This window comes from Tetrao urogallus (assembly GCF_951394365.1).
Source record: "Tetrao urogallus genome assembly, chromosome: 2".
NCBI lineage: Eukaryota > Metazoa > Chordata > Aves > Galliformes > Phasianidae > Tetrao > Tetrao urogallus.
The window spans coordinates 103,915,493-103,939,171 of NC_136814.1; the positions used below are offsets into that span (position 1 = coordinate 103,915,493).

Consider the following 23,679-nt stretch of genomic DNA (forward strand, 5'->3'; position numbering starts at 1 on the left):
ATGCAGGAGATGGAAGAGAAATCAGCTGTCATCCCTGGTTCTCAGGGCACCCCAAAGCTCATAGTCCTTGGTGACCCCAAAATGCTGTATTCCCAGCTCTGTTCCCAGCTGTTGCAATGGCAGGCAGCATGGGCTGGCCCTGGGAATGGGGCTGTGTGTTGGCATCGCTCCTAATGGGTCCCTGAGATGTGCACAGTTCCAAGTGTCTCCTGTCCAAGCCAACATCTGAATAAAGAGCTTTCTAGCAGAGCCAGCCTCAGTGTGTACTTTCAGGTGGCTATGGTGTGTCCAGCTCTGGGGACCAGAGAACGGGCTTGGTGTCCCTGAGTCAGAGCTGGACACAGGGACCAGAGCCCATTGCACAGCTCAGGCTGGTGCCATCCAGGTCTTTGGGCTCAAGCCATTGCCCCTTGTTGAGGAACACAGGCAGATATTGGAAGAGGTTGCGTCTGTGTTGGTGTAAGAGAAGCCATGCTTGGACAGATGGACTTCGTCCTTTCCCAAAAGCCATGGGAGATGTTCCTCAGGATCCAGCAGGGCAATTCCCACGCTGCAGTCTCTGCTAGAAATTGTCCCCACTGGAGCAATCCAAATTGCACTGGCCTGGGCCTCACTTCCATTACCGTAAGATGGGAAAGCGGACATGATCGTGTAAAAAGAAGCTGGAGGATTCCCCTCTAAGATCAGGATAGATGGGCAGATGATCAAAAATGCATTTAGTGCCCTGTGGAGTCAAGTAGAAAATGTTTGCAAGGTTTGAAATTGGGCTCAGTGATCCTTACAGGTCCCTTCCAACTCAGGATATTCTGTGGTTTGAAGGTCAGTTGAACTTTGGCTTTTGGAGCCATCAGCTGGCACAGGGTGGACCTTGTCCTCTGCATCTTGCTTGCTTCAGCTTCCCTCGACCTCAGGTGGTTAAAAATTTGGCTAAACTGAAACACATGCAGTTTGTGTCCAACTTCTCAGCTTGTTCCCAGCCCAACGTGCAGTGGCCAGGACCCCAGTGGAAAAGATTAAGGCAGGGTGAAAGTGCTCTGGGGTGCCCAATGGGTTGAGTCAGGGAAGAGGGAGAGGCTGGAAGCAGCGCGGCATCTTGGGCAAAAAAACAAAGGCCAGGTGGTTCCTGCACGTGATGTTTCTGAGTTTCCCCAAGTTCCTGCCTGCTGGAGCCTCATCTGAGGTGCAGCCCTTGGAGCCCCATGCCTTGAGCTGCTCTCAATGTACAGGTCTGCTGGAAACTCAACCTGAAGATAGCTGTGTTGTAGTTTAGAGGACTGATGATGAATGCAAGCAGGAAACAGGTGGGGGTTGGCCTCCTTCCAGGGGGAGGAGTTTTACCAGGTTTCATTTCTGCTGCAAAAGAGGAATACCCGGAAAGCCTTCGAATCCGAAGATAAAAGGTTGTATGTCCTTGCATGTGTTTAAACTGCTTTTGTAACAGATTTCTTTTGCTGCCTGAATAATGTGCTCTCAGCTTTTAACCTGTTTAATTTCTTCTATATCTATTTATTGCAATGCTGGGGAAGGTTTCTTCCCAAGGAGATCTCAAATCCTTCCGTGCCTCGGTTTGTTGGGCTTGGTTTCCCGGTAGAAGCTTCAGTCTGACTCAGCTCAAAAAACCTCTCTGAATTCTTGAAAAAGCAAATTAACATAATTATCAGCTCAACCTTTACACTTTGTGTGCCACAACAGGCGTCTCTGGTTTGGTGGCACAAGAGGCAGATACTACTTTGTGTTTTCTCTGCAAATTCTTCCACCTTCAACACCTTCTCCTAAGGCTGTCTGTTGTCACCCATGATGTTGCTGGCAGGTCTCTGTCCTCTGCCACCCTCACGTTCACCGCATCTCCCCGTTCCTAAGGACACCTTAAGGTTAAGCCATGGTGTGCTGTGAAGAAGCCAGAATGTGTGAATCCTTGTGGAAGTCCTGCTGTGACCCCCAAGGAGGCAGTGGTGGCATCCTCAAATCATGGCTCTGGAGGAAGTGATTGTGTTCTTCTCTCCCACAGGAGGCTCTTGCAGTGCTTCCATCTCTGTCCTGGGGCCACCACCTTCTGAGCTGCTGAGACCTGGTTCCACTAAGGGACAGCACCCTGCTACTCAGCCAAGGTCACCCCTGGTTTGGCATTACTCTGTTACAATGGCAGAAGGATGTTCCAGACCATCTGGTGAGTTTAAGGGGGTCCTGCATTGTGTCTTCCTTCACCGTGTATGTCATTGAATCTGTAATTATAGAAATATTATGGTTGGAAAGTCTAACCTCAACCAAGTCTAACCTCAACCCATCCCCACCGTGCCCACTGACCATGCCCCTAAATGCTTCTCCATTGGAGAAGAGGCTCAGATCCACTCTCAACAACTCCTCTGACCACCCTGAGGTGGAACTTCCCAAAGTGGACTATAGGGAGGGGCTCTTTGTCAGGGAGTGTGGTGATAGAACAAATGGCAATGGCTTTAAATTTAGGGAAGGTGTAGGTTAGACATTAGGAGGAAATTCTTCACAATGAGGTGAGACCCTGGCACTGCTGCTTAGAGGGCTGTATGTGCCCCATCCCTGGAGGTGCCCAAGGTCATGCGTGGGGCTTTGGTCCCTGGGAGGCGTCCTTATGGCAGGGTTGGTGCTGGGTGGGCTTTAAGAGCCCTTCCAACACAAACCAGTCTGGGATTCTGTAGTTCAGCATCATGAGCTTTAAAGAGATGCTCCCCCAGAGCTGCCAAGAATGATCTTCAGTTCAGAAACCCTCTAGTGAGATTTGGAGATCGGAAGCACTAACCAGAAATCCCCTTTCCTCTGACAAGGTGGCAATGATGATTCACTGGAAGAGACTCCCAAGAAAAAGAGCAGGAGAGATCTAATTCTTGAGGATGGGGAGCGAGAGACTCTTAAGAACTGTAAGTAGGGAAAAGGCACAGTGCCTACTGACCCTGGGCTTGGAACATGCATCTCTGCAGCCCTGACCTCAGTGTCCTTCCTGCAGGTAAAAGGATGCAAAGTGAACTAAAGACCATCCTGGAGAAGTCCTCCCAGAAGCTGTCACAATTCCTCCCTATATTCAGCCAGCCTGGGGCAAGAGAGGGGATCCTATATCTCAGGTGAGTTGATGGGTATTTTTTGCCTTAAAGGGCATCTTTTGATTCTTGTCTGAAAAGGGCTGCCCAGAGCTTTTGCCTAATAGAATCATTCAGATTGGAAAAGACCTCCAAGATCCCCAAGTCGAATCCCAACCCATTGATGTCCAATCTGCCATCCTTTGAAAGCCTCAAGCCTATTGAACTTACTTAAATTTTAATTATGGTGGGGAGGCTCTGGCACTGCTGTCCAGAGAACTGTGGGTGCCCCATCCCTGGAAGTGCCCAAGGGCAGCCTGTGCTGGTGAGGGGAACACAGCCCATGGCATGGAGTTGGACTGAGGGGCTTTGAGGTCCTTTCCAACCCAATCACAGAATGGCCCGGGTTGGAAGGGACCTCAAGGATCACGAATCTCCAACCCTCCTGCCACATGCAGGGCCACCAACCTCCACATCTAATACCAGACCAGGCTGCCCAGGGCCCCATTCCATCCAGCCTTGAACACCTCCAGGGATGGACGAGGCATCCACAGCCTCTCTGGGGCAGCCACAACCCTGATGTGTTTCCATGATCCTATGAAATGTTCCTTTTTTTTCTATCTTTGTGCTCAGGAACCGCCTCACAAGCTTGAAGCCCGACATTCTGATGGACCCCATTCACATTGGTCTCTTTGGCAGCACCGGGGCAGGGAAAAGCACATTGCTGAATGCCATCATAGACAAAAACTTCTTCTTGCCGGTGTCGGGGAGCAGTGCCTGCACATCCTGTGTGGTGCAGATCAACACAAGCCGCAGTAAACAGCACGAGGCCAAAATTCACCTGCTCGCAGATGAGGCATGGATTATAGCTCTATGTTTCTTGAATGTCTCCCTAGAGACACTCAGGGTTGGGTTGGATGGAGCTTTTAGCACCTGATGGAGCTGTGTGTGTCCCTGTTCATTGTGGGAAGTTGGACCTGATGGCCTTTCAAGGTCCCTTCCAACTCAGATGATTCTGTGATTCAATGTTTGCCTTTAGAGGAGAGAGGAAAGAGGCTTAGCTGGCTTCTCCAGAGGGAAGCACAACCTGATGGAAGAATGTGGGAGGGGAGGATGTGACCCAAAGGCCAATGTGTCCCCAAAGAAGTGATGGGCACTGGCGCTGGTTCCTGCTGGTTTAGGTGTGCCAGGAGGGAGGAAGTGATGGGATTTCTTGCAGGCATCCAAGCCATAATTTGTGCACATCTAATGTGTCCTGCCAGGAGTGGAAGGATGAGCTGAAGGGTCTGGTGGCACTTGTGGACCCCAGTGAAGACAGTGAGGACAACAGTGAAAGAAGTGAGGCTGCTTTGAAGATCTCTGCTATCTATGGGAAAGGAGCTGAAACTAAGAGTTACGAAGAGTTGTGCAGGATGAAACCCATCGTTTCCATTCCCCCTTCAAGATGTATCATCTTCAGGGAAACAACAGTGAGTAGCCCCTGTATGTCATGGAATCCCACAGTTGCACAATGATTTGGGTTGGAAGGGAACTTAAAGCCCATCCAGTTCCAACCCGTGGGCACGGTCACCTCTCATAGACCAGGATACTCAAACCTCATCCAACCCTGGTGGGGTTCTGGTGTCTCTGAGGTTCTTTGCTAAGGGGGTCACTACTTTATTCACTTGTTATGGCCCAGGCAGAAGAACTTTCGGACAAAATGTGCCCGTATATCCGGAGTCCAACCAGTGCAGTAGGAGAAATGAAGGAAGAAGACACAAAAATGCAGATCTGGCCCCTGATCAAAAATGTGGAAGTGACTCTCCCGTATTCACAAGTGATTCCGGAAGGTGTTGTCTTTGTGGATATTCCAGGGACAGGTGATTTCAACAGCAAAAGGGATGAGATGTGGAAAGAGGTGAGTGTGAGCTGCCCCACTAGGAGGGCAGGAATATTTGCTTCTCTGCACGTGGCATACTTCTGTTCTCTAAGGATCAGTGATGGAGAGGCCTGGGAGCCTCCATGAGGCTGTGGGGAACAGGGATACCTTTAACAGAAGGTGCACACCATTCTGGTGTGGCATGTGTGAGTTAATGGGAATAAAAAATGCTCAGCATCTCCCGTGTGTAATCTCATCCTTTATTTCTGGCCCTCCTGCCCCTTGCAGAACATCAACAAATGCTCCGTCATTTGGGTGGTCAACTCCTTCCAGCGGATCCTGGGAGAAAAAATCCATGAGATGCTGCTGAGAGAAGGCATGAAGGCTTTCCAGAGTGGGATGTGCAGGGACATCTCCTTGGTGGCCACCAAGTCTGATGACTTGAATCTAGAGGAATATAGATGGTAATGAAACAAGTAGGGTGGGTGATGCTGGGTATCCCTTCTCCTTGCAGGATATGGGGACTGCTAAAATCATTCAAATGCATAATTTCTGCCTTGTTTTTGTCTTTTCAGGGAAAAAAAGAAAAAAAATGTGAGTATTTTTCAGCCTTACATTTCTTCATCCCTTTCACAGAATCATAGAATCGTAAAGTCATTAAGGTTTCAAAAAAAATACAGTAAGATCACCAAGTCCAACCATCAGCTCATTACTACCATGCCCAGTCATAGAATGATAGAATCATGAAGGCTGGAAAAGACCTCCAAAAGCACCAAGACCGACCCCAACCCACCCCCACTGTGCCCACTGACCATGTCCCCAAGTGCCACATCTCCATCATTCCTGAACATCTCCAGGAGCAGTGATTCCATTTAAGGAAACTGGAGAATTTCCTATATGAATCAGTGTGGCTTGAACAGAACTGATGGGCTTGATACAGAAACCAGGAGCTCTGTGCAGTTCTTTGTTAAGAAAGTCCTTCATTAGGGAGAAACTGTTCTGGATGGTCCATTTGACCTTAGAAGTTCAAGATCCCTAAAGCATTACTGGGAAATGCCAGTAGTAATTCCTATTCTTTCTTCCAACACAGATAAATAAACATGATGCTATCCTGGAAAGGAATGCGGCTGTGAAACAGGAGAAGAGTAGAATGATAAAGAAAAAACTTGAGGTAATGTTCCTCGGAGAACCTGGTTGGCATATGTCTGTATGGCACTGTTCTTCATTAACAGACATTTTCCATGATGTCTGCTCTTTGTCTAGTAGCCTCTGCTTGCTTTCTTTGCTCTGTGTTTGGTCCATTTGGTCCCCGGTCATCTCCAGTTTAATTCTCCACTGTCTATGAAAGAATTGTGTGAAATTTAATGGTGGAGATGTCCCCTAACCAGAACTTGCTTCATGAAAAAGAAGAACCCAGCTGACATGCGCTCGGGGTGTTCATGTCTTTCAGCAAAAGCTCCCAAATGACTTGGAGGTGGTGCACAAGGCTGACCTTGTGTACACCGTCAGCGCCCGCGAGTACTGGCAGGAGGAGACGCTCAGCAAGGAGGAAACAGGTGATGGTTGGGTTTTCTGGCTGCAGGTGGCATCCAGTGATGCAATGCAGGGCTGTCATAGAATCATAGAATGGCCTGGGTTGGAAAAGATCGCAATGCTCATCTAGTTTCAACCCCCCTGCAATGTGCAGGGTCGCCAACCAGCAGACCAGGCTGCCCAGAGCCACATCCAGCCTGGCCTTGAATGCCTGCAGGGATGGGGCATCCATGCTCACCCAACCTCCCGCCTGCTTTGCAGAGATCCCAAAGCTGAGGGAGTACGTCCGCAGGTTTTATGTCAAGCAGAAGAGGAACGTGCTAATGGATCACACCATGGAGGCCATCACTATTTTCTCTCTCATCTGGAGTCTCCGGGCCAACAAGCATGCTCAGGTTCGCCCAGAGCGGCTTTAGGGAACAGCTAAAGGGAAAGGTGGGGAGGTAGTTTGGCTCTGGTGGGGTTATTTATGGCTCTGTTGTGATCTTATTATAATTATTTTTTCTTTCTGTTGTCCACTGATGTCAGTATCAGCTTGCAAAAAGAAATCACTTGAGAGAGATCATGGTGCAGAAGATCGCTGATCTGGAGAAGGATATTAAGGAGTGCTTTCTGCCCATCGAGCAGCCACTCAAGGAAGGTGTAGAAGAAGCAAAGAGGTCCTATAAGACAGCTATCCGAAGTATCCTCAGTGTGAGTATAAATCGGTTTCTCTGCTCTCTGTTGACAGTGGCAGGGCTTGAGGAAATAGCACGGAGCTGTGTCAGGGGAGGGTCAGGTGGGGGTTAGGAAAAGGCTGTGCCCCAGAGGGCAATGGATGTGGAGCAGCTCCCCAGGGCAGAGGGCAAGGCTCAGAGCTCAGGGAGCACTGGGATACCACTCTCAGATGTATGCTCTCCGGATGGTCCTATGTGGAGCCAAGAGTTGGACTCAGCGATCCTTTGGGGTCTCTTCCAACCATGGCCAGGCTGTGCCTCATCACGCTTCTTTCTGCAGCGCAACCACGGGTACCAAGGCTACCACCAGACCTTGAGGGCTGTGTGCCTGAAGAAGGGGGTCTATGCCTCCCGCACCTTCTACCGGATAGACATCAACAGCTCCTTGGCACAGCCCATCTACGAAAAGATCGACATGAATTTTGGGAAGGTGTTCAGGTGAGAGCCTGCCTGTGTTCAACCGCAGTTTCCATAGAATCCTAGAATCATTTGAGTTGGAAGGGACCCTTACAGGCCATCTGATCCGACTCCCTTGCACAGAACAGGGACACCCACAGCTCCATCAGGTGCTCAGAGCCGCATCCAGCCTGACTTTGGCTGTCTGCTGGGACACCCATCACCTCTTTGGGCAATCTGTGCTGGTGCTTCTTAGAATGGAATCATAGAATCCTGAGAGTGGGGAGGCCACGGAGTACAAAGCGATTGCCATTGTCCTCTTTGATGAATTTCCTACCCCGACAGGATCCAGATGGGCACCTGCTCCACACTGAAAACCTGCCTTGATGCTTTCAAAGAGGCCGTGCAGCAGAAACTACAGGAAGCCCAGATCAAACTGATGGCTGACAATGAACACAAGCTGGCGTTCCTCAAGCAGGAGGTACACTTGCCTTGCAAGGGGAGCAAGAGGAGATGGAAAGGGGTAAAGCACTGCTTGTGTAGGACCTGTGGAGATGACTTGCTCTGTTTGAAGTTCCTGGAGAGAACACAGAGGGAGATACGAGCAGTCTTCAACAAGCATGATCATCAGCAGGGTTAGGAGTTCTTCCACTCTTTCTTGAGTCCTGGAATAAAACTTCCCAGTTGGACATCTTCATGTTAATTCAGAGCAGTGGAAAAATGATGCCCACTGGTCATCTGTTAAATGCCACACTCCAGTTTAGGTCATCGTTATGGGGTTATTAGTATGAAGTCGTTAGCTTAGGTCTTCTGCAAAAGAGCAGTGCTGCAGTGGCACAGCTGCCCAGGGGAGGTGGTGGGGTCACCGTCCCTGGAGGTGTTCAAAGAATGTGGAGATTTGGCACTGAGGGACGTGGGCAGTGGGCATGGTGGGGTGGGCTGGGGTTGGACTCGGGGGTCTTAGAGGTCTTTTCCAGCCTGAATCATTCTATGGTTGTATGACTGTCTTGTGGGCAAGCACTTGAACTAATTCTTGTAGACAGACTTCATCGTCAGTGAGGCTGAGAAACTCGTCCTTCAGAAAAAAGCAGAGATCTACCAGTCCCTTGTAGTATCCATTCAGAATGACCTGCTGCTCTGCTATGAAGGTATGACCATCACCTTTGTCCTGAAGGTTCTTTCCATTTTAACAGGATGACCCCACTAAGGGCTGAGCAGAAGGGTGCAGGCTTATAACTTACCTATAGAAAGGCTGGGAAGAAATCCACAGGGAAAAGGATTGTCTGTTAGGTGGTCGTTGACTCACAGAGATTTCAGAAGTCCAAAGTAGCCCATACTCAAATATGGAAATTTACCTGCCCGATTTACACCAATTTGTTAATTTTTGTAATCTACAGACATCTTCTAGCTCTGATTCATTCCTATTCGTGTCTCTGAAGGAAGAAGCAAAACTAATAAGCTCCTTAATCTGTTTCTTTCTTCCTTTCCTGTCAGTAGATGGCATACTTAGGAAACAAAAAAGTTAAAATCCAGCTGGTTGAATGCAGGTCCCTGGCATGAGCAGAGGCAGATGGGTCTCCTGCTGTAGAAAACCACATCTATGACCTTGTGACCCTTTCCTAAATCAAAGCACTGCCCCCTCTCCTCTTGGGCTGGACCCCAATGTGACAATGACCCCTTTGCCACAGAGGCTGCTGCAGTGAGAGGACAACAAGCCTACCAGAGGATGCAAACTATCCTTAGCAATGGTATCATGAGAGCGGTGGAAAGCGGGATGTTTGAGAGAGCTGAGAACAGCATGAGAGAGCACCTGCAGGACATGAAGGTAAGTTAGGTGCCTTCGTGTTCCTTGGGGACCTCTTCACAGTTGTGGGCAGAGCTGTGCAAGTAGAGGACAATGTCCCCAAAAGGAGCTTGTGTACATGTGTGATAACAGGAATGCGTTTTCTTGTGAAACATTGGCTCACTTGTGGTTCTTGGTGATGATTTTGCTCACATGCTGCACTCTTTGGCTGCACTCACAGAATCACAGAACTGTAGGGGTTGGAAGGGACCTCTGGAGATCCCCCAACCAAAACCCCTGCCAAAGCAGGTTCCCTATAGTAGGTTACAGGGGAAAGCGTCCAGGTGGGTTTGAATATCTCCAGAAAAGGAGACTCCACCACCTCTCTGGGCAGCCTGTGCCACTGCTCTGCTACTGTCACTGTAAAGAAGTTATTCCTCATGTTTGTGTGGAACTCCCTGAGTTTAAGTTTGTGCCCATTTCTCCTTGTCCTGTTGCTGAGCACCAGCAAGAAGACCGCATCCTCCTGACCCCCACCTTTCAGATACTGATTACACTGATCAGATCCCCTCTTCCCTTCTCTTCCCCAGGCTGAACAGCCCCAGGGCTCTCAGCCTCTCCCCATCAGGAGATGCTCCAGGCCCTCACCATTTCTGCAGCCCTCCTCTGGGCTCTTCCAGCAGTTCTCTGTCCCCCTTGAACCGGGGAGCCCAGTACTGGACTCAGTGCTCCAGATGTGCCCTCCCCAGGGCAGAGCACAGAGAGGAGGATCACCTGCCTTGCCCTGCTGGCCACACTCCGTGCAATGCATCCCAGGGTTGTATTGGCCTTCTTGGCTATAAAGACGCACTGCTGGCTCGTGGTCAACCATCAGTCAACCATTGGTCTACTGTCAGTCAACCAGTGATCAACCATTGATCAGCTGTTGGTTAATTGTTGGTCAACCTGTTGTTCACCAGGACATCCAGGTCCTTCTCTGCAGAGCTCCTTTGCAGCAGCTCAGCACCTAATCTGTACTGATGTGTTCAGTTGTTCCTCCCCATGTGTAGGACCCTACACTTGCCCTTGTTGAACTGCCCCTCACCATTCTGCATTCAGTGTGCTCAGGACAATGCATTTTTATTTTACCCAAAGAGGCTCTGCTCTAGAAATATTTGCCTTCTCAGAACAGCCACGCTCTGTTCTGAACTGTTGGCTTGTGCTGCAAACCGCCCTCTCCTTCTCGTACACCAACATGAGGGATCAGACCAAGAAAAGATGGGTTGGTGGCTGCCCGTGTGCTTCCCCTGCTGGGAGGTGACCAGGTGCACTGACTGAGACTGGGGGGATGAGGAGCTCCACTTCTCTCCCCTACTGATGTGCTTGGTCATGTGATGGCTGCAGGATCAGATCACCAAGAAGCTGGAGGAGGACTTCTCCAACATGCTCAGCCTCGCCTTCTGCCCCTGGGACCAACTGGATGGCAAGCTGCCAGGTACAGCCCCATGGATGGGTTGGGGGCTCTCTGTGCTGGTCCCACATCCCCTTCCTGAGGGCGTGACAAGGTGACAGCGTGATGCAGACATTCAGAGCTGCAGTCTCACCATGAAGTGCTTTCCTTGGTTCCCATGGGCATCAGAGGGACGTGCCATAAGCAAGCATTGTGCCCACATCCCAGCCAGAGCCTCAGGACTCCCCAGCTTGTCCCAGAGCTCTCCATTCTACAATCCCCAAATCCATACACATCTGTATGGGCACAGGTTTAGTGATGGGGTCAAATAAATCCCAGCTAGGTACGCCAACTTCTTGAGCACTTGCATGGAGGAATCTCTCCTATTCTCCAGAGGCAGATGTCCAGCTGACTCTAACAGGCTCCTCTGTTTTGCAGACTTGCAGAATGAATTCTTGAGCATCAGCTTCATTCACAAGACCCTGCAATCAGCCAAAACGTCTTAGAGAGCTGCAGGAATTGCCCCTGATGGTGTGGTCTTATTACTCGTGGTTGTGGCTTGCTTTCTTTATCCTGTGACTTTATAGGAAACTATCTCCAATGTTTTTTGTTTCCTCTTACAAAGCATTTCTGAGATATTTTGTATGCATTTTATATTACTGACTAAGTAAGAGTCCTGGGCAATTCTTAGTGCCCCTTCCCTGCATGCCTACATGCCAAACGTATCCTGATTTTACTAGCCAGGCTTATATTGCTCTTCATGCTTCAGATTTTTCTAATAAAATAAAGGTGTTGTAAACAAATCTGTGTACACGTAGTGTGCTCCTGTGAAAGCCAGGCTTGGGTAAAACCAGCCCCATACAGCTGCTGGAGAAGTGCTTATCTCTGCAGAAAGATCCAGTGCAAAGCAGAGGTGATGGGTTTGCATGGGGCACAGGTACTAAAGATGTGCTGGGCTCAGGGGGAGGATAGAGGTGTCTCAGCAGCTCCAAACTCCAACCAGAAACAGAAGAAACCTTCCCTGTGAGAATCATAGAATTGGAATCGTTGAATTATTCAGGTTGGAAAAGACCTTCCAGGTCACCCAGTCCAACCCCAGCCCACCCCACCATGCCCACTGACCACATCACTCAGTTCCACATCCCCACGGTTCTGGAACACCTCCAGGAACAGTGCAGGTGCTTGCATCAGCATTTGCACAGCGCAGAACTTGCTCCAATGTGCAAGAATGTTGTCACTGCTGTGAGCAGGTACAGCCACTGAGACCAGGGCACAAGGGAAACTGGCTCAGCCCAAAGGGGCGGTGCATGGCACGGGCAGGGCTTTGTGTGTAAGCGTTTCTTTCTCTATTCTTGAGAGACAAGCAAGAGGAAGGTGAAGGCAAGGTTGCAAAATTCAATTTCCTGGTTGCTTGTGGATGACTTCGTAGACAAGCCTTTGGCCACCTCTCTCCTGTCTGTACACACCTGGAGGTTGGAAGTCTTTGCGGAGCACAGGTGAGAGAAGCTGCCCATAGCAGGAGGGACTGTTTCCATCCGCGGGTGCTCTCAGAGCACAAATCTGAGCAGCCCATCGAGGAGTGCTCAGCTGCAACAACCATGGAAGCAAACATTTGGGGGTGGAGCTGGGGCAGTGGGCTGGTGCTGCCTGCCCAAGTAAAAGGGAGATGCTCCTTGTGATAGACAGCCCTGCAAGGACAGCTGGCAAAGGCACCGCAGTTGAAGCATCAGCCATGCCTTCTCTGATGTGTGTGGGTTGATGATTAACCCAAAGCATCATAAAAACAAGTGCATGGAGTTCTTTCTTCGATACCCAGAGCAACCTCTGAACCAGTGAATCGATCAGTGGTGCAGCTGTGTCCAGGTGTGAGCAGGACACCTGGGGCGGTGTGGCACACACGAGGGTGTGACACCAGAGGCACGGGCTGCGTGATTCATACTTATCTCTTTTTTCCTCCCCCAGGTGGCTGTGGGAGCACAGAGCTGGTTGTAACTTAGCACATCCTGGTGGTGGAAAGACTATGGAGGGGTCCCCAGATCCTAATGGTGAGTGCGTATCCCTGTTCCCAAACCTTCTGCCTTCACTTCCTTGCAGGTTGCTACAGATAGGTGGCAGGAGTGAGGAAGCCACAGCTTTAATTTGCGTTTCCTGACAGGGGAATTGGCCTCTTCACCTCACGCAGGGACAAAGGGGAGGTTCAGGTTGGATATGAGGGAACATTTCTTCTGATAAACAGCAGTAATGCAGTGGCACAGCTGCCCAGGGAGGTGGTGGCGTCACCAACCCCATAGGTGTTCATAGAACGTGGAGATGGGGCACTGATGGATGTGGCCAGTTGGCATGGTGGGGTGGGCTGGGGTTGGGCTTGGGGATGTCAGAGGTCTTTTCCAACCTGAATTACTCTGTGATTCTATCAGCAGAAGGGAGTAGGGAAAGGCTCTGCCCAAAGTTCGCGTCTGCCTTCACCCAAACACTCATTTCAGGGAGCTAGCTTTTTGGCACTGTTTCCTGCAAAACCTGAAACTGTACACCAGGAAAAGAAAGGTAGAAAATGAAAAGGAGGAGCCAGCGAAAACAATGCACACGGCGATGAGTCACATGGCAGCGGGCAGGAGGTGAAGAGGTGTCCTTGAGATTCCTGATACCATTTCTGCAGAAATATTGCAAATGGTTTACACCCCCCTCTTGATTTCTACATGTTTAGGGCCAGTTTTGTAGCTTTTCTTTGCAGTGTGAAGTGCAAAGCCATCTACCTGCCTGCCATAGATATCCCGCTGTGGGCAACCAGGAAACAGGAGAAGCTGTGGGTACCCCATCCCCAGAGGCACCCAAGGCCATGGATGGGGCTTTGGTCTATGAAAGGTGTTCCTGTGGCAGGCGTTGAGGCTGTGTGGGCTCTAGGGTCCCTTCCAACCCAAACCACTCTGGGATTCTACAGTTCTATGTAATCCCATTCTCTTGGAGACTTGTGACCTAATGCTAGCCATTCTATTACACCAGCCCTGCTCTGCTCCTTCTGCTCTTTCTGTTGGTGTCCAACACAAATCGCATCCAGCAGCCATCTGCCTGACCAAGGGGATCTGGGGGCTGACGTGAGGTTTGCTGTCGTGTCCCCACTTGGGCTGTTCCTGGGGTATTGGAAGCACAGATTCACATCTCTGTCCTTTCAGCTCCCTTCAGTGCAGATGGGGACAGTGCAGCTGTGATTCCTCGGAAGCAACCACGCTTGCAGCTGTCTTTCCAGCAGGAGGAACAGAAGACTCTCAGGAACTGTGAGTGCTGAGAGCCATGTGCACGGCACCAGGGCTGGCCCAAGATTCAGAGAGGGGCTGCAGCCCTGTTCCTACACACTGGAATGACCACATAACCACCTCTCCCTTCCAGATGAGAATATTGAGAGCAAGGCCAGAAAAATTCTGAGCACCTCCTGTCAGAAGATGACCCATCTCTTTCTGCTGAAAGACATGCCTGAGCACCTGGCCTATCTCCGGTGAGTCTGTGGCCAAAGAGACTCCACCAAACTTGCTTTCCTTTGGCAATGCTCTGGGCCTGGCTCCAGGCTCAGCTCTGCTCTGAGGCTTTGACAGACACCAGTTACTGGGGAGAAAATTGGAAGTGGGAATCAATGCTGGGATCACTCTGGAGGGTGCATTCCCAAAGGCAAAGCAGGTTGTGCCCTGGTGGCTTTGTGCCGTGGGGAGGTTGAAGGGTCCTTGTGGGCACCCCCTGGAGGTGTCAGGGAGGGATCGCTGGAGCCCCTGGATCTGCTCTCGTTTTGGCATGGGGTCTCCAGGGTTTGGGGCAGGGAAATGAAGGAAGTTGGAGATCATGGGTTGTGCCTTAGTAATAAGTCCTTTTGTTGGAGATATCGCATCTTGCAAGGAGAAAACTCCCTCGATATTTGCATGTGCTGCAGTGGTCAGAATTTCTTGTGCACCCCTTCCCCAGGGACCGCCTCACCACTCTCGACTCCAGGCCTGCCTTGGAACCCCTCTACATTGGGCTCTTTGGGAGCAGCGGGGCGGGGAAGAGCACTCTGCTCAACACCATCCTGGGGAAACGCTTCTTCCTCCCGGTGTCAGAGACCCGCACGTGTACGTCCTGCCAGGTCCATGTCAGTGTCTGCAGGAGCAAGCATTATGAAGCCAAGATTTTTCTCCTCTCGGATGAGGTAAGGGTGTATTCTGGGCCCTGCCATGGAAGGGTGCCCAGCTCAATGGGGTTGGGGACATACCCCCAGGAGGAGCTCCCACAGCTCTCTGCTCCCTATGCCAGAGCTCCAGCATCTCCTCGGCACTGCGGTGCTGCTGATGGGGCTCCAGACTGTGCCCAGTGCCCCTGGGCTGCCCTGGGCACTGCAGAGCAGAGCCCAGCTCCATTCCCTTGCAACTTCCATGGAGATTTCTGGCCATGGGTCTCTGGCCATGCTTGCAGACAAGAGGGAGCCTTGCAGCCCCTGCACTGCTGCTCCCCATTGCTCCCCACAACTGAAGCTGTTCCTGCCCCAACAAATTGGAACCATGGTGCTGCATAATGTGCTCCTCACTCAGGAGTGGAAGGAGGAGGTGAGGAACCTGGTCACGCTCCTGGAAAACAGACATGAGAACAGTGAGATTGATGGCGATCTGGAGCATGCCATCAAAGTGCTGACAGCTATCTATGGGGAAGGAGCAGATGAAAAGTCTTATGAAGACCTCATGAGATCCAAGCCTGTGATCACTATTCCTCCTTCAAGAGTTATCACTCTGAGAAAGACAGAGGTGAGCACAGCACACAGCAATTCCCATGTCTTTGTTTCCCTTATCATGCTGTTTTGGTGGCTTGCACTTTTCAGGCTGCTTGGAAGGTTTATCTCTATAAAGAATCTGTGAATCATTAGGTTGGAAGAGTGCTTTAAGTTCACCAAGTCCAACCATCACCCCAACAACCACCAAACCATGTCTCTTAGTGCCACATCCACACATCTCTTAGATACCTCTAAGGATGGGAACCCCAGCACTGCCCTGGGCAGCCCCTTGCAGTGACTCACCACCATCTCCATGAAGAAATTCTCCATAAGATCCAACCTAAACCTCCCCTGGCACAACTTGAGATCATTAATGGGGGGCAAACATTGAACTGCTCATGTTGTCCCAGGCAGAAGACCTCGCCAATGAGCTGGATCCATACATCCGTAACCAGGATGGCCTTGAGGGGGTCGAGTTGGTGGGCAACCCCCAGTGCAGCGAGCAGATGCGGCTCTGGCCCCTCATCAAACAGGTGCAAGTGACACTCCCCCCATCTGACCTGGTGCCTGAAGGTGTCATCTTTGTGGACATCCCAGGGACAGGTGATGCCAACAAGAAGAGAGATGAGATGTGGAAAGAGGTGAGTGGCACTGGGGGCAATGCAGTGGGGTGGGGAGCACTGGGGTTCTAACATAAGGGAGGTGCCCTCAGTGCTCATGCATCCTGCCTGATTCTTCTCCCCTTGTTCCCCCAAGAGCATCTTGCAGTGCACATCCATATGGATCGTTGCTGATGTTGAACGTGTTTTTGGAGCTAAAGCACATGAAATCATGGTGCAAGAGGCAATTAAAGCTTGCCAGGTCGGCAAGTGCAGCGATATCACCTTTGTGATCACCAAGATGGATAAGATTAATGTGGACGAGTACTTGAGGTAGGCAGTGGCTGGTTCTGGTTTGCAGAAGGACAGGCTGCCTCATCCCCACTGTGTGCTGCCTGTCCAGCTGCATTCCCTACCAATAGCTCTCCTTTTATAATTATTACACATTCAAAAGCCCTGGCACCCAGATCTGTGCCCGGGATTTACAGCAGGACCCCATCACTATTCATCCCCTGTGCTTTTACCGTGGTCTTTCTGACCACCCTCCTCCTTTGATGCAGTGGCAGTGCTGTGGGCTGGCACCTTGCTGCCAGCTGACACCAGCACGTGCTATAGGGTTCGACTTCACTGTATCTGCTAAAAGCCTTTTCTTTCTTCTTTTCATTTCCCAGGAGCCACCCAGAGGTTTCAGTGAGTATCTGCTGGCTGCTTTCAGAGGTGGAAACCCACACCCCTTTTCTAACTGAGTATTTCCATAGAGCAAAAGTGCATAGTCTCTCTTTGGAAGATGGCTGCTGTCTTCCATGGATGTAATGGGGGGAGCACTGGCCCCTTGCTGGGAGGCTCTGCACTGGGGGCTGCACCAGGCTTGCTTGCAGCTTTGCCTTGGTGCAGAGAGGATGTTCTCCTTGTAACACTTACTACTATTTGCCATCTAGAGGGATGTAAGCAAGCGTGATGCCATTTTGGGGATGAAACAAGACCTGAAAGCAAGAAAGACCAGAACACTAAGGGAGAGGATGAAGGTAGAGTCATTCTATAGAGTTTGCTGGCTGTGAAGTATCATTTGGTCTTTACTTTGGTAACAAAAGCGTCAGTTACAGTGCTGATGTTTATGCATGTGTCTTTTCCCAAGAAATGAGTTAGCCCCCTTACAAAGATGTTTGCCTGGGACAGGATTGGGTTCACCCTGAGTAAGTTTGCAGATGACACCACAATGGGAGGAAGTGTCAACCTGCCTGAGAGTGGGAAGGCCCCGCAGAGTGACGTGGACAGGCTGGATCAATGGGCTGAGGCCAATGGGATGAAGTTTAACAAGACCAAGTGCCTGGTCCTGCACTTTGGTCAGGACAATCCCAGGCAGTGCTACTGAGAAAGAGCAGTGATGCAGTGGCACAGCTGCCCAGGGAGGTGGTGGGGTCAACATCCCTGGAGATGTTTGAGAAAAATAGGGATGTAGCACTAAAGGATGTGGGCAGTGGGCATGGTGGGGGGTGGGTTGAGATTGGAGAGGTCTTTTTCAACCTGAATGATTCTATGATTCATGTTGCACATTGTTGCTGCACGCTTGCATGTTTCAGAGGAATCTACCCAGTGATGCAGAGGTCCTGCAAAAGCAGGAGCTGGTTTTCCCCGTCAGTGCCCAGGAGTTTTGGAACCCCACAGTCCTCAGGAAGGAGGATACAGGTATTGGGTGGGCTGGGGGTCTGCTGCAATCCTGCTGCCTTTATACTGATATCTGATAGCAATGGGATATAAGTTGCAATTCTATTATCTTCCAGAAATCGTCGGGCTGAGAGCCCATATCAGGAGGCTCTTCCTGGACACAAAACGAAGTCAGTTACAAGATTACATAAAAGAAATCCTTGTTGTCTTCTCTCTGGTGGATGTTTATCATTCCACACACCTCAGCCCGGTATGTCTGGTCACAGCTGGAGGCAGCAGCACTAACGTTGGCAAACAAATGTAGAACTATTCCTGCTGCCCTAAGTAGAGGTTTGCTGCATGCGTGGGCAAATTCAGCAGTGCCAGGTGATGAGGAGCATCCCTCAAACATTGAAAGCCTTTTGCCTGGTACACCCAGATGTGAGGATGCACCATGGCCTATGCCTGCCCGCAAAGCCATTTTCTGGTTATCCGCTTTGCTCCCTTCGGAGAGGGTGAAAAAGCAAGAAAGTTGCAGAGATTGAGAGAGCTTTGCCAGCCCTGCAGCCCCATTGGTAGTTGTCCCTCTCATCTTTCTCATCTTCTCAACATTTTCACATGGGGCCAATAAGAGGACAGGTTCTAGCTTCCCCTCTGCTCTCAGAGCTGACATTCAAGCTACCCAGGAGTTGCCAGGAAGGGCAATGTTAGAGCCTGTTGACTTTGCAGTCAACAGCTGTGGCACTTTGCTCTTGCAGAATCCATCTGTGAATAAGGAAGAGCTCAGCATGTTCATGTCAGAGAAGATCCAGTCTCTGAAGAATTCGACTGAGGTCACTTTTGGGCACATGGATGCGCCTCTCATCAGTGGGGTGAGGTCTGCCCGAACCAAGTATAAGAGAAACATTGAGAAGGTCTTCATGGTGAGTGGCATAGGTTTCTCTGAGGCTGAATAGGATTATTACATTTTCTGTGCTGCAATTGCCATCACATCCAGTAACCGGTTGCCCAGAGAAAGTGCTGATGCTCCATCCCTGAAGGTGTTCAAAGGCAGGTTGGATGGGGCTTTGGCACCCTGATCAGGTGGGAGTTGCTCCTGCCCGTGGCAGGGGTTGGAACTGAATGGTCTTTAATGTGCCTCCCTACTCAAGCCATTCTATGATTCTTTGGTTCTATGAGTCTTTGATTTTATGATTCTTCGGTTCTGTTGTTGAGGGCGAGGGGAAATGGTTTTAAGTTGAAAGAAGTAAGATTTAGTTTGGATGTCACCACACTATGAGAGTGGTGAGGTGCTGGAACAGGCTGCACTGAGAGGCTGTGGATGCCCAGTCCTGGAGGTGTTCAAGGCCAGGTTGGATGGGGCAGCCTGGTCTGATATTAAATGTGGAGGCTGGTGGCCCTGCATGTGGCAGGGAGGTTGGAGATTCATGATCCTTGGGGTCCATTCCAGCCTGGGCCATTCTGTGTGTGTGATTCTGTGTGTGTAGTTCTTTGGTTCTACTGTTCTGTGGTTCTATAGTTCTACGATTCAGTGACTCTATTATCAGCTGACTTTCTCTTGCTCACTGATCACTGGCAAATGTTTTGAAGTTTGTGGGTTAAGAGATATGTTCTTGCTGCTATTCAGTGTTACTTTAGCTTAGCAATGAGAGTTTGAGTCCAGGGAAAGAAATACGGACATGTTAAGGAGATGCCATGCCTAAACACAATAGCCAGTTGCCTGCCCAAGTTACTCCATGGCTACATGCCAACAGGACTGGCCAGGTCTTGGACGTGCACTGGATGGGGATGGTGTGGAGCCCAGAGATGGCTGGGATGGCTTGGCTGTCCTGCTGGGACACGGAGAGGCATGGGAGGCCCAGCATCTGAGCGTGGGTTTCTCCTCCAGCTAGTGAAGGAAGAAGTAGCTTCATGAGGCCTTATTTGTTCTAGTTTATGAAGCTCTGCAGTTGCACGAGAAGAGCTTGGCCATTGGGGCAGTACTGCTGCTGGGGATTCTATTCATGCCAGCCGTTTTTCTCCTTCTGCAGCAAGGCAAAACGTCCTCTGGCTTCCACAGGACCCTGAAAGCTGTGTGTGTGAGGAAGGGAGCGTATGTGTCCCGTGTGTTCAATCGCATAGACATCAACAACTGCCTGGCTGAGCCCATCTATGCAGAAATTGGGGCAATGTTTGCAAACATATTCAGGTGAGAATGCTGGGTGAGCAGGGAGTGATCTTGGAAACTCAAAGAAAAGAGTTTTCCTGGAAAGCCATCTGCAGACAACCTGGTTTGGGAAGCATAAGGGTCTATATTTCTTCCTCCCCAAGAAACCCGAGATAGCATTATGTTGTCTAGTCACTAGACTAACTAAAGATGCCCCACCATAATTCACCTACTTACACAAAATATTTGATGGACTTGTCATGGGAAAGACCTCTACAATCATCAAGTTCAACCTCCAACCCAATCTCACCATGCCCACTAACCGTGTCCATAAATAAAGTTATAGAGCCATTCAAGTTCTATGACTTCAGGTTCCAAGACCACCATCACCAACCCCAACCCATTCCCACCATGCCCACTGACCATGTCAGTGCCACAGCAACTTGCTCCTCTGTATATTTTGCCTTGGGACTCCCCAGCTGCCCTGTACCATGAACCCTCCTGTGCCTGGCCAAACAGAGCCCAGGAGGGACAGCAAGGTGGGAAAAGCCTACTGGGGTCTAACAGTCATTGTGGTCTTACACACACAGAAAACAGGCACTCACAAGGAAGAGCCTGCAGACCTCAATCAATGAGTTCAGCAAGGAGGTAAAAGACAAATTTATGGACTTTGGGAAGGTTACAAACATGAACAGGTCCAAGCTCAACTTTCTCGAGCAAGAGGTGAGTTTAAGATGAGGGAAGCTTAATGCCAGCTTGTGTCGCTGGCACAGACCTGAGAGTGGGCAGCAGCCCCTTGGCAGGGACTCAGGGGATGCAAAGTAGGGCAAAATCAGAGCTGCAGTGTGTAAGCGGCTTTGGATGGAAGTCTGGAGCACCCTCTAACAACCAGCTTCAGGGGTAGTAGAATTGTTTTTCATGCTGATCCAGTTTCATCCTCAGAAACCCACTATGGTTTGGCAGATGCCTTGCCTACAGGTAGTGGAAAGTAAATGGGAATCCCAGGTGAGCAGATCAGGATGGATCTGATGCCAAGCTGCAGAACTGATAACAAAGCCCCATGCTGCAGGGTGCTCCTGGGGGGAGAGTCCATCTTGGGGTGCAAATTCAGGGTGTGATGCATGTGTTGGAGGCCATGCTATTGAATGAACAGCCTGAAGACAGTTTCACTATTTGCTCCTGCTGCTGGCCACTGAGGGTTTGGAGATGCTGTAAATGCTCTGCATTAATTCCTGCAGACTGACATCATCATGAGAGCTATAGACAGAGAAATTCTTTTGAAAAAGAAGGCTATCTATGAATCTCTTGAGTTGACCATCCAAACCATCCTGTCGCCGTGTTATGAAGGTAGGACTGGTTCTCCACCTAACTAACTCAGTGTCTGAGGCTGTGAGCTCGCTGTATGGCCAAGGACACATTCTCCCAGCTCGGATGAGACTTCTCAGTGCAGAGCCTGAATTCTCTGAAGGAGGATGTGTGAATCTGTGCCGACGTGTGGTGCACTCAGCTGGTCACAGTCATCCTAGCAGGGAAGAAAGCATCTGAGTGCCAAACTCTATTGCAGCAATTCCTTGTATTTTTGGTATCTTTGTCCCATCCCACAATGGGTATGGCCTGAAGGGCTTTGGAAGGAAGTTTTGCTGTTGGGTATAGGAATATTTTAGGATAGCACATGTAGCACTGGGAAGTAAGAGATCAAGAGGTAGAAGTCTACCAACAGAGGGTTCATGGGCTTTAACACATGCTTTACATCTGAATACCACTCCAGCTCCTCTCTAAAGGCCTTCTATGTATCAGGAGAAAGTTCTTCTCCAAAAGAGCAGTGCTGCAGTGGCACAGCTGCCCAGGGAGGTGGTGGGGGGTCACCAAACCTGGAGGTGTTCCAGAACTGCAGCGATGTGGCACTGAGGGACACAGTGGGCATGGTGGGATGGGCTGGGGTCAGACTTGGGGATCTGAGAGATCTTTTCCAACCTGCATGATTTGATGATTCCACGACTGTGATGTTTCCCACCATTGCATAACAGAGGCTGCTAATATACGTGGGAAGGATACCTGTGCGCGAATCAAAGCCACGCTGGTGCAGAACATTGAGCTGGAGGTGCGGAAGGCGATGTTTGAAAAAGCAAAGGAGAAGATGATGAGTCAGTTCCAGGATCTGACGGTGAGTCACGCTGCAAAAATTGCTGTTGGAAGTCCAGGCTGTGTGAGCAGAAATTGGGATGGACGAGCAATGGGATAGGGGGCGTGATGATGGGTTGATGGTTGGACTTGGTCATCATGGAGGTCTTCTCCAACCACAATGATTCTATGATGCTATGACTCGATCCCCTCGTTTCCTGTGAGTTCTTACTTTGTTCCATTCGTTTCCTGATTTCTGCCTCTGCTCTCTTCCACCTTACCATGCTTCCCCAGCAAGCGTAGCAGTACCATCTCTCACATTCCCCTGTTGGCCATCCCAGCAGAATGACACTCTCATGCTCTCTGGTTGCAGGAGCAGATCACCGCCAAGCTCAGCAAGGACTTCCTCAGCATGCTGGGCGTCGCGTTCTGCCAGAACGACCAGCTGATGGGCGCACTGCCGGGTATGGGCCGGGCTCTGATGGGGCTGCAGGTGCTGCGACGGATGTGGGGTGTGCACATCCCTGGGGCCTCGCACCTCTCCATTCAGCTGTACATCACATGTTAGCATTCCTCTAAGGAAAACGTCTAGATTTACTTTTTTTTCCTTTCAGATTTTCAGGGGGAATGCCAAGAAATCCAGAATTTGCTGAGAACGCTGAGACAACTGGAATGACCAGAAAGGTCCTGCGAGAAGAAGCTCTCTTCCCAATTTTCTTTTAGCTTTTTTTATGTTTATTGCTTTTTAATCTGTTCATTGCTTTTCTATGGTGGCCAGCTTGCAAGGGGGGATTTAAAAGGAGGTAAGGGTTCAATGGAGCAGGCTCTTAAGGATCCAGGAAGGTGTGGCTTTCCTTTGGGTCCATGGCAAATCCCAGCCCTCCTTGGGCTTTCCCCCTTGGTGGCCTTGGTGCTTGCTGGAGGTGCCACCACATGTGGGCGTGTCAAGGAATAGAACCACCGATTACCTGTATGTGATTGATTGCATTTGTATGAAACATTTATTGTAGGTCAGGTGTCGTTTTTTTTTTTGTACTTATTTTTTTTTACAGAGGTGAATGCCTTCTCCCATTGCCTTTCAGTTCTCAGGTAGAAGCCAGCAGAGGCAGACTGATGTGTATCTGAGGCACCGCTGCAAAATGGGCTGTGTGGTGCACGGAGATGCCCACCAAAGGGCAACTCTGCTGGAAGTTCTTTGCCTGAGATCTAATAAAACATGTAATACAATAAAAGATACAGCTTGGTGCCAGATTGTGCGTGGTGTCATAGCACGGTGTGCAGCAGTGCCGGAAGGACCAACAGTGCCGTGGCACAGAGCAGTGCCATAGCACAGAGCAGTGCCACAGCACAGAGCAGTGCCTTACAGCGATGCCCTCGCCCCATGGCCTCTCCCTCCTGTTGCCCCCCTCCCCTCCTCTGCCCGCCCCGGGGCGGGGACGGCTCCGACCCGGCTTCCCCCCCCCCGTCCCCCCCTTCCTCACGCCCCTATCCTACAAAACACGCCCGGCCCGGCTCAGTTCAGCTCAGCTCTCTCTTCGCTCCGCCGCAGCCGCTGCCGGCCGGGAGCCCATGGGAGGCGGCTGGGAGGTTTGGGGGGGTTCGGGTGGGTGGCGGGGAGAGGTCGCCGGGCCCTCGCTGTCTTTTCCTATCCCGGCCATCGCACTGCGCTGGGGGTGTTGAG

The 23,679-nt window shown here is 50.5% G+C and overlaps 2 protein-coding genes across 2 annotated transcripts; both read left to right on the top strand.

Moving 5' to 3' along the window:
- Positions 1-2,139: 2,139 nt before the first annotated feature.
- LOC306944099 (nuclear GTPase SLIP-GC-like) lies at positions 2,140-11,268 on the top strand (the record flags this gene model as incomplete). The annotated part of the gene is made up of 18 exons (XM_079532540.1): positions 2,140-2,167; positions 2,799-2,891; positions 2,978-3,092; positions 3,681-3,903; positions 4,310-4,516; positions 4,726-4,944; positions 5,194-5,369; positions 5,481-5,499; positions 5,996-6,076; positions 6,356-6,461; positions 6,700-6,833; positions 6,967-7,131; positions 7,435-7,592; positions 7,896-8,031; positions 8,590-8,698; positions 9,239-9,375; positions 10,717-10,807; positions 11,201-11,268. The coding sequence occupies 18 exons, from the start codon at positions 2,140-2,142 to the stop codon at positions 11,266-11,268; spliced, it is 2,265 nt and encodes a 754-aa protein (XP_079388666.1).
- Positions 11,269-12,782: 1,514 nt separating this feature from the next.
- Positions 12,783-22,674, top strand: LOC306958810 (nuclear GTPase SLIP-GC-like; the record flags this gene model as incomplete). Its single annotated transcript, XM_079550397.1, has 18 exons — positions 12,783-12,807; positions 13,933-14,034; positions 14,147-14,252; positions 14,711-14,933; positions 15,313-15,522; positions 15,899-16,129; positions 16,245-16,420; positions 16,759-16,777; positions 17,026-17,112; positions 17,668-17,773; positions 17,869-18,002; positions 18,490-18,654; positions 19,762-19,919; positions 20,468-20,600; positions 21,116-21,224; positions 21,905-22,041; positions 22,372-22,462; positions 22,613-22,674. 18 exons carry the CDS (start codon positions 12,783-12,785, stop codon positions 22,672-22,674), a joined length of 2,274 nt encoding a protein of 757 aa, XP_079406523.1.
- Between the last annotated feature and the right edge of the window lie 1,005 nt (positions 22,675-23,679).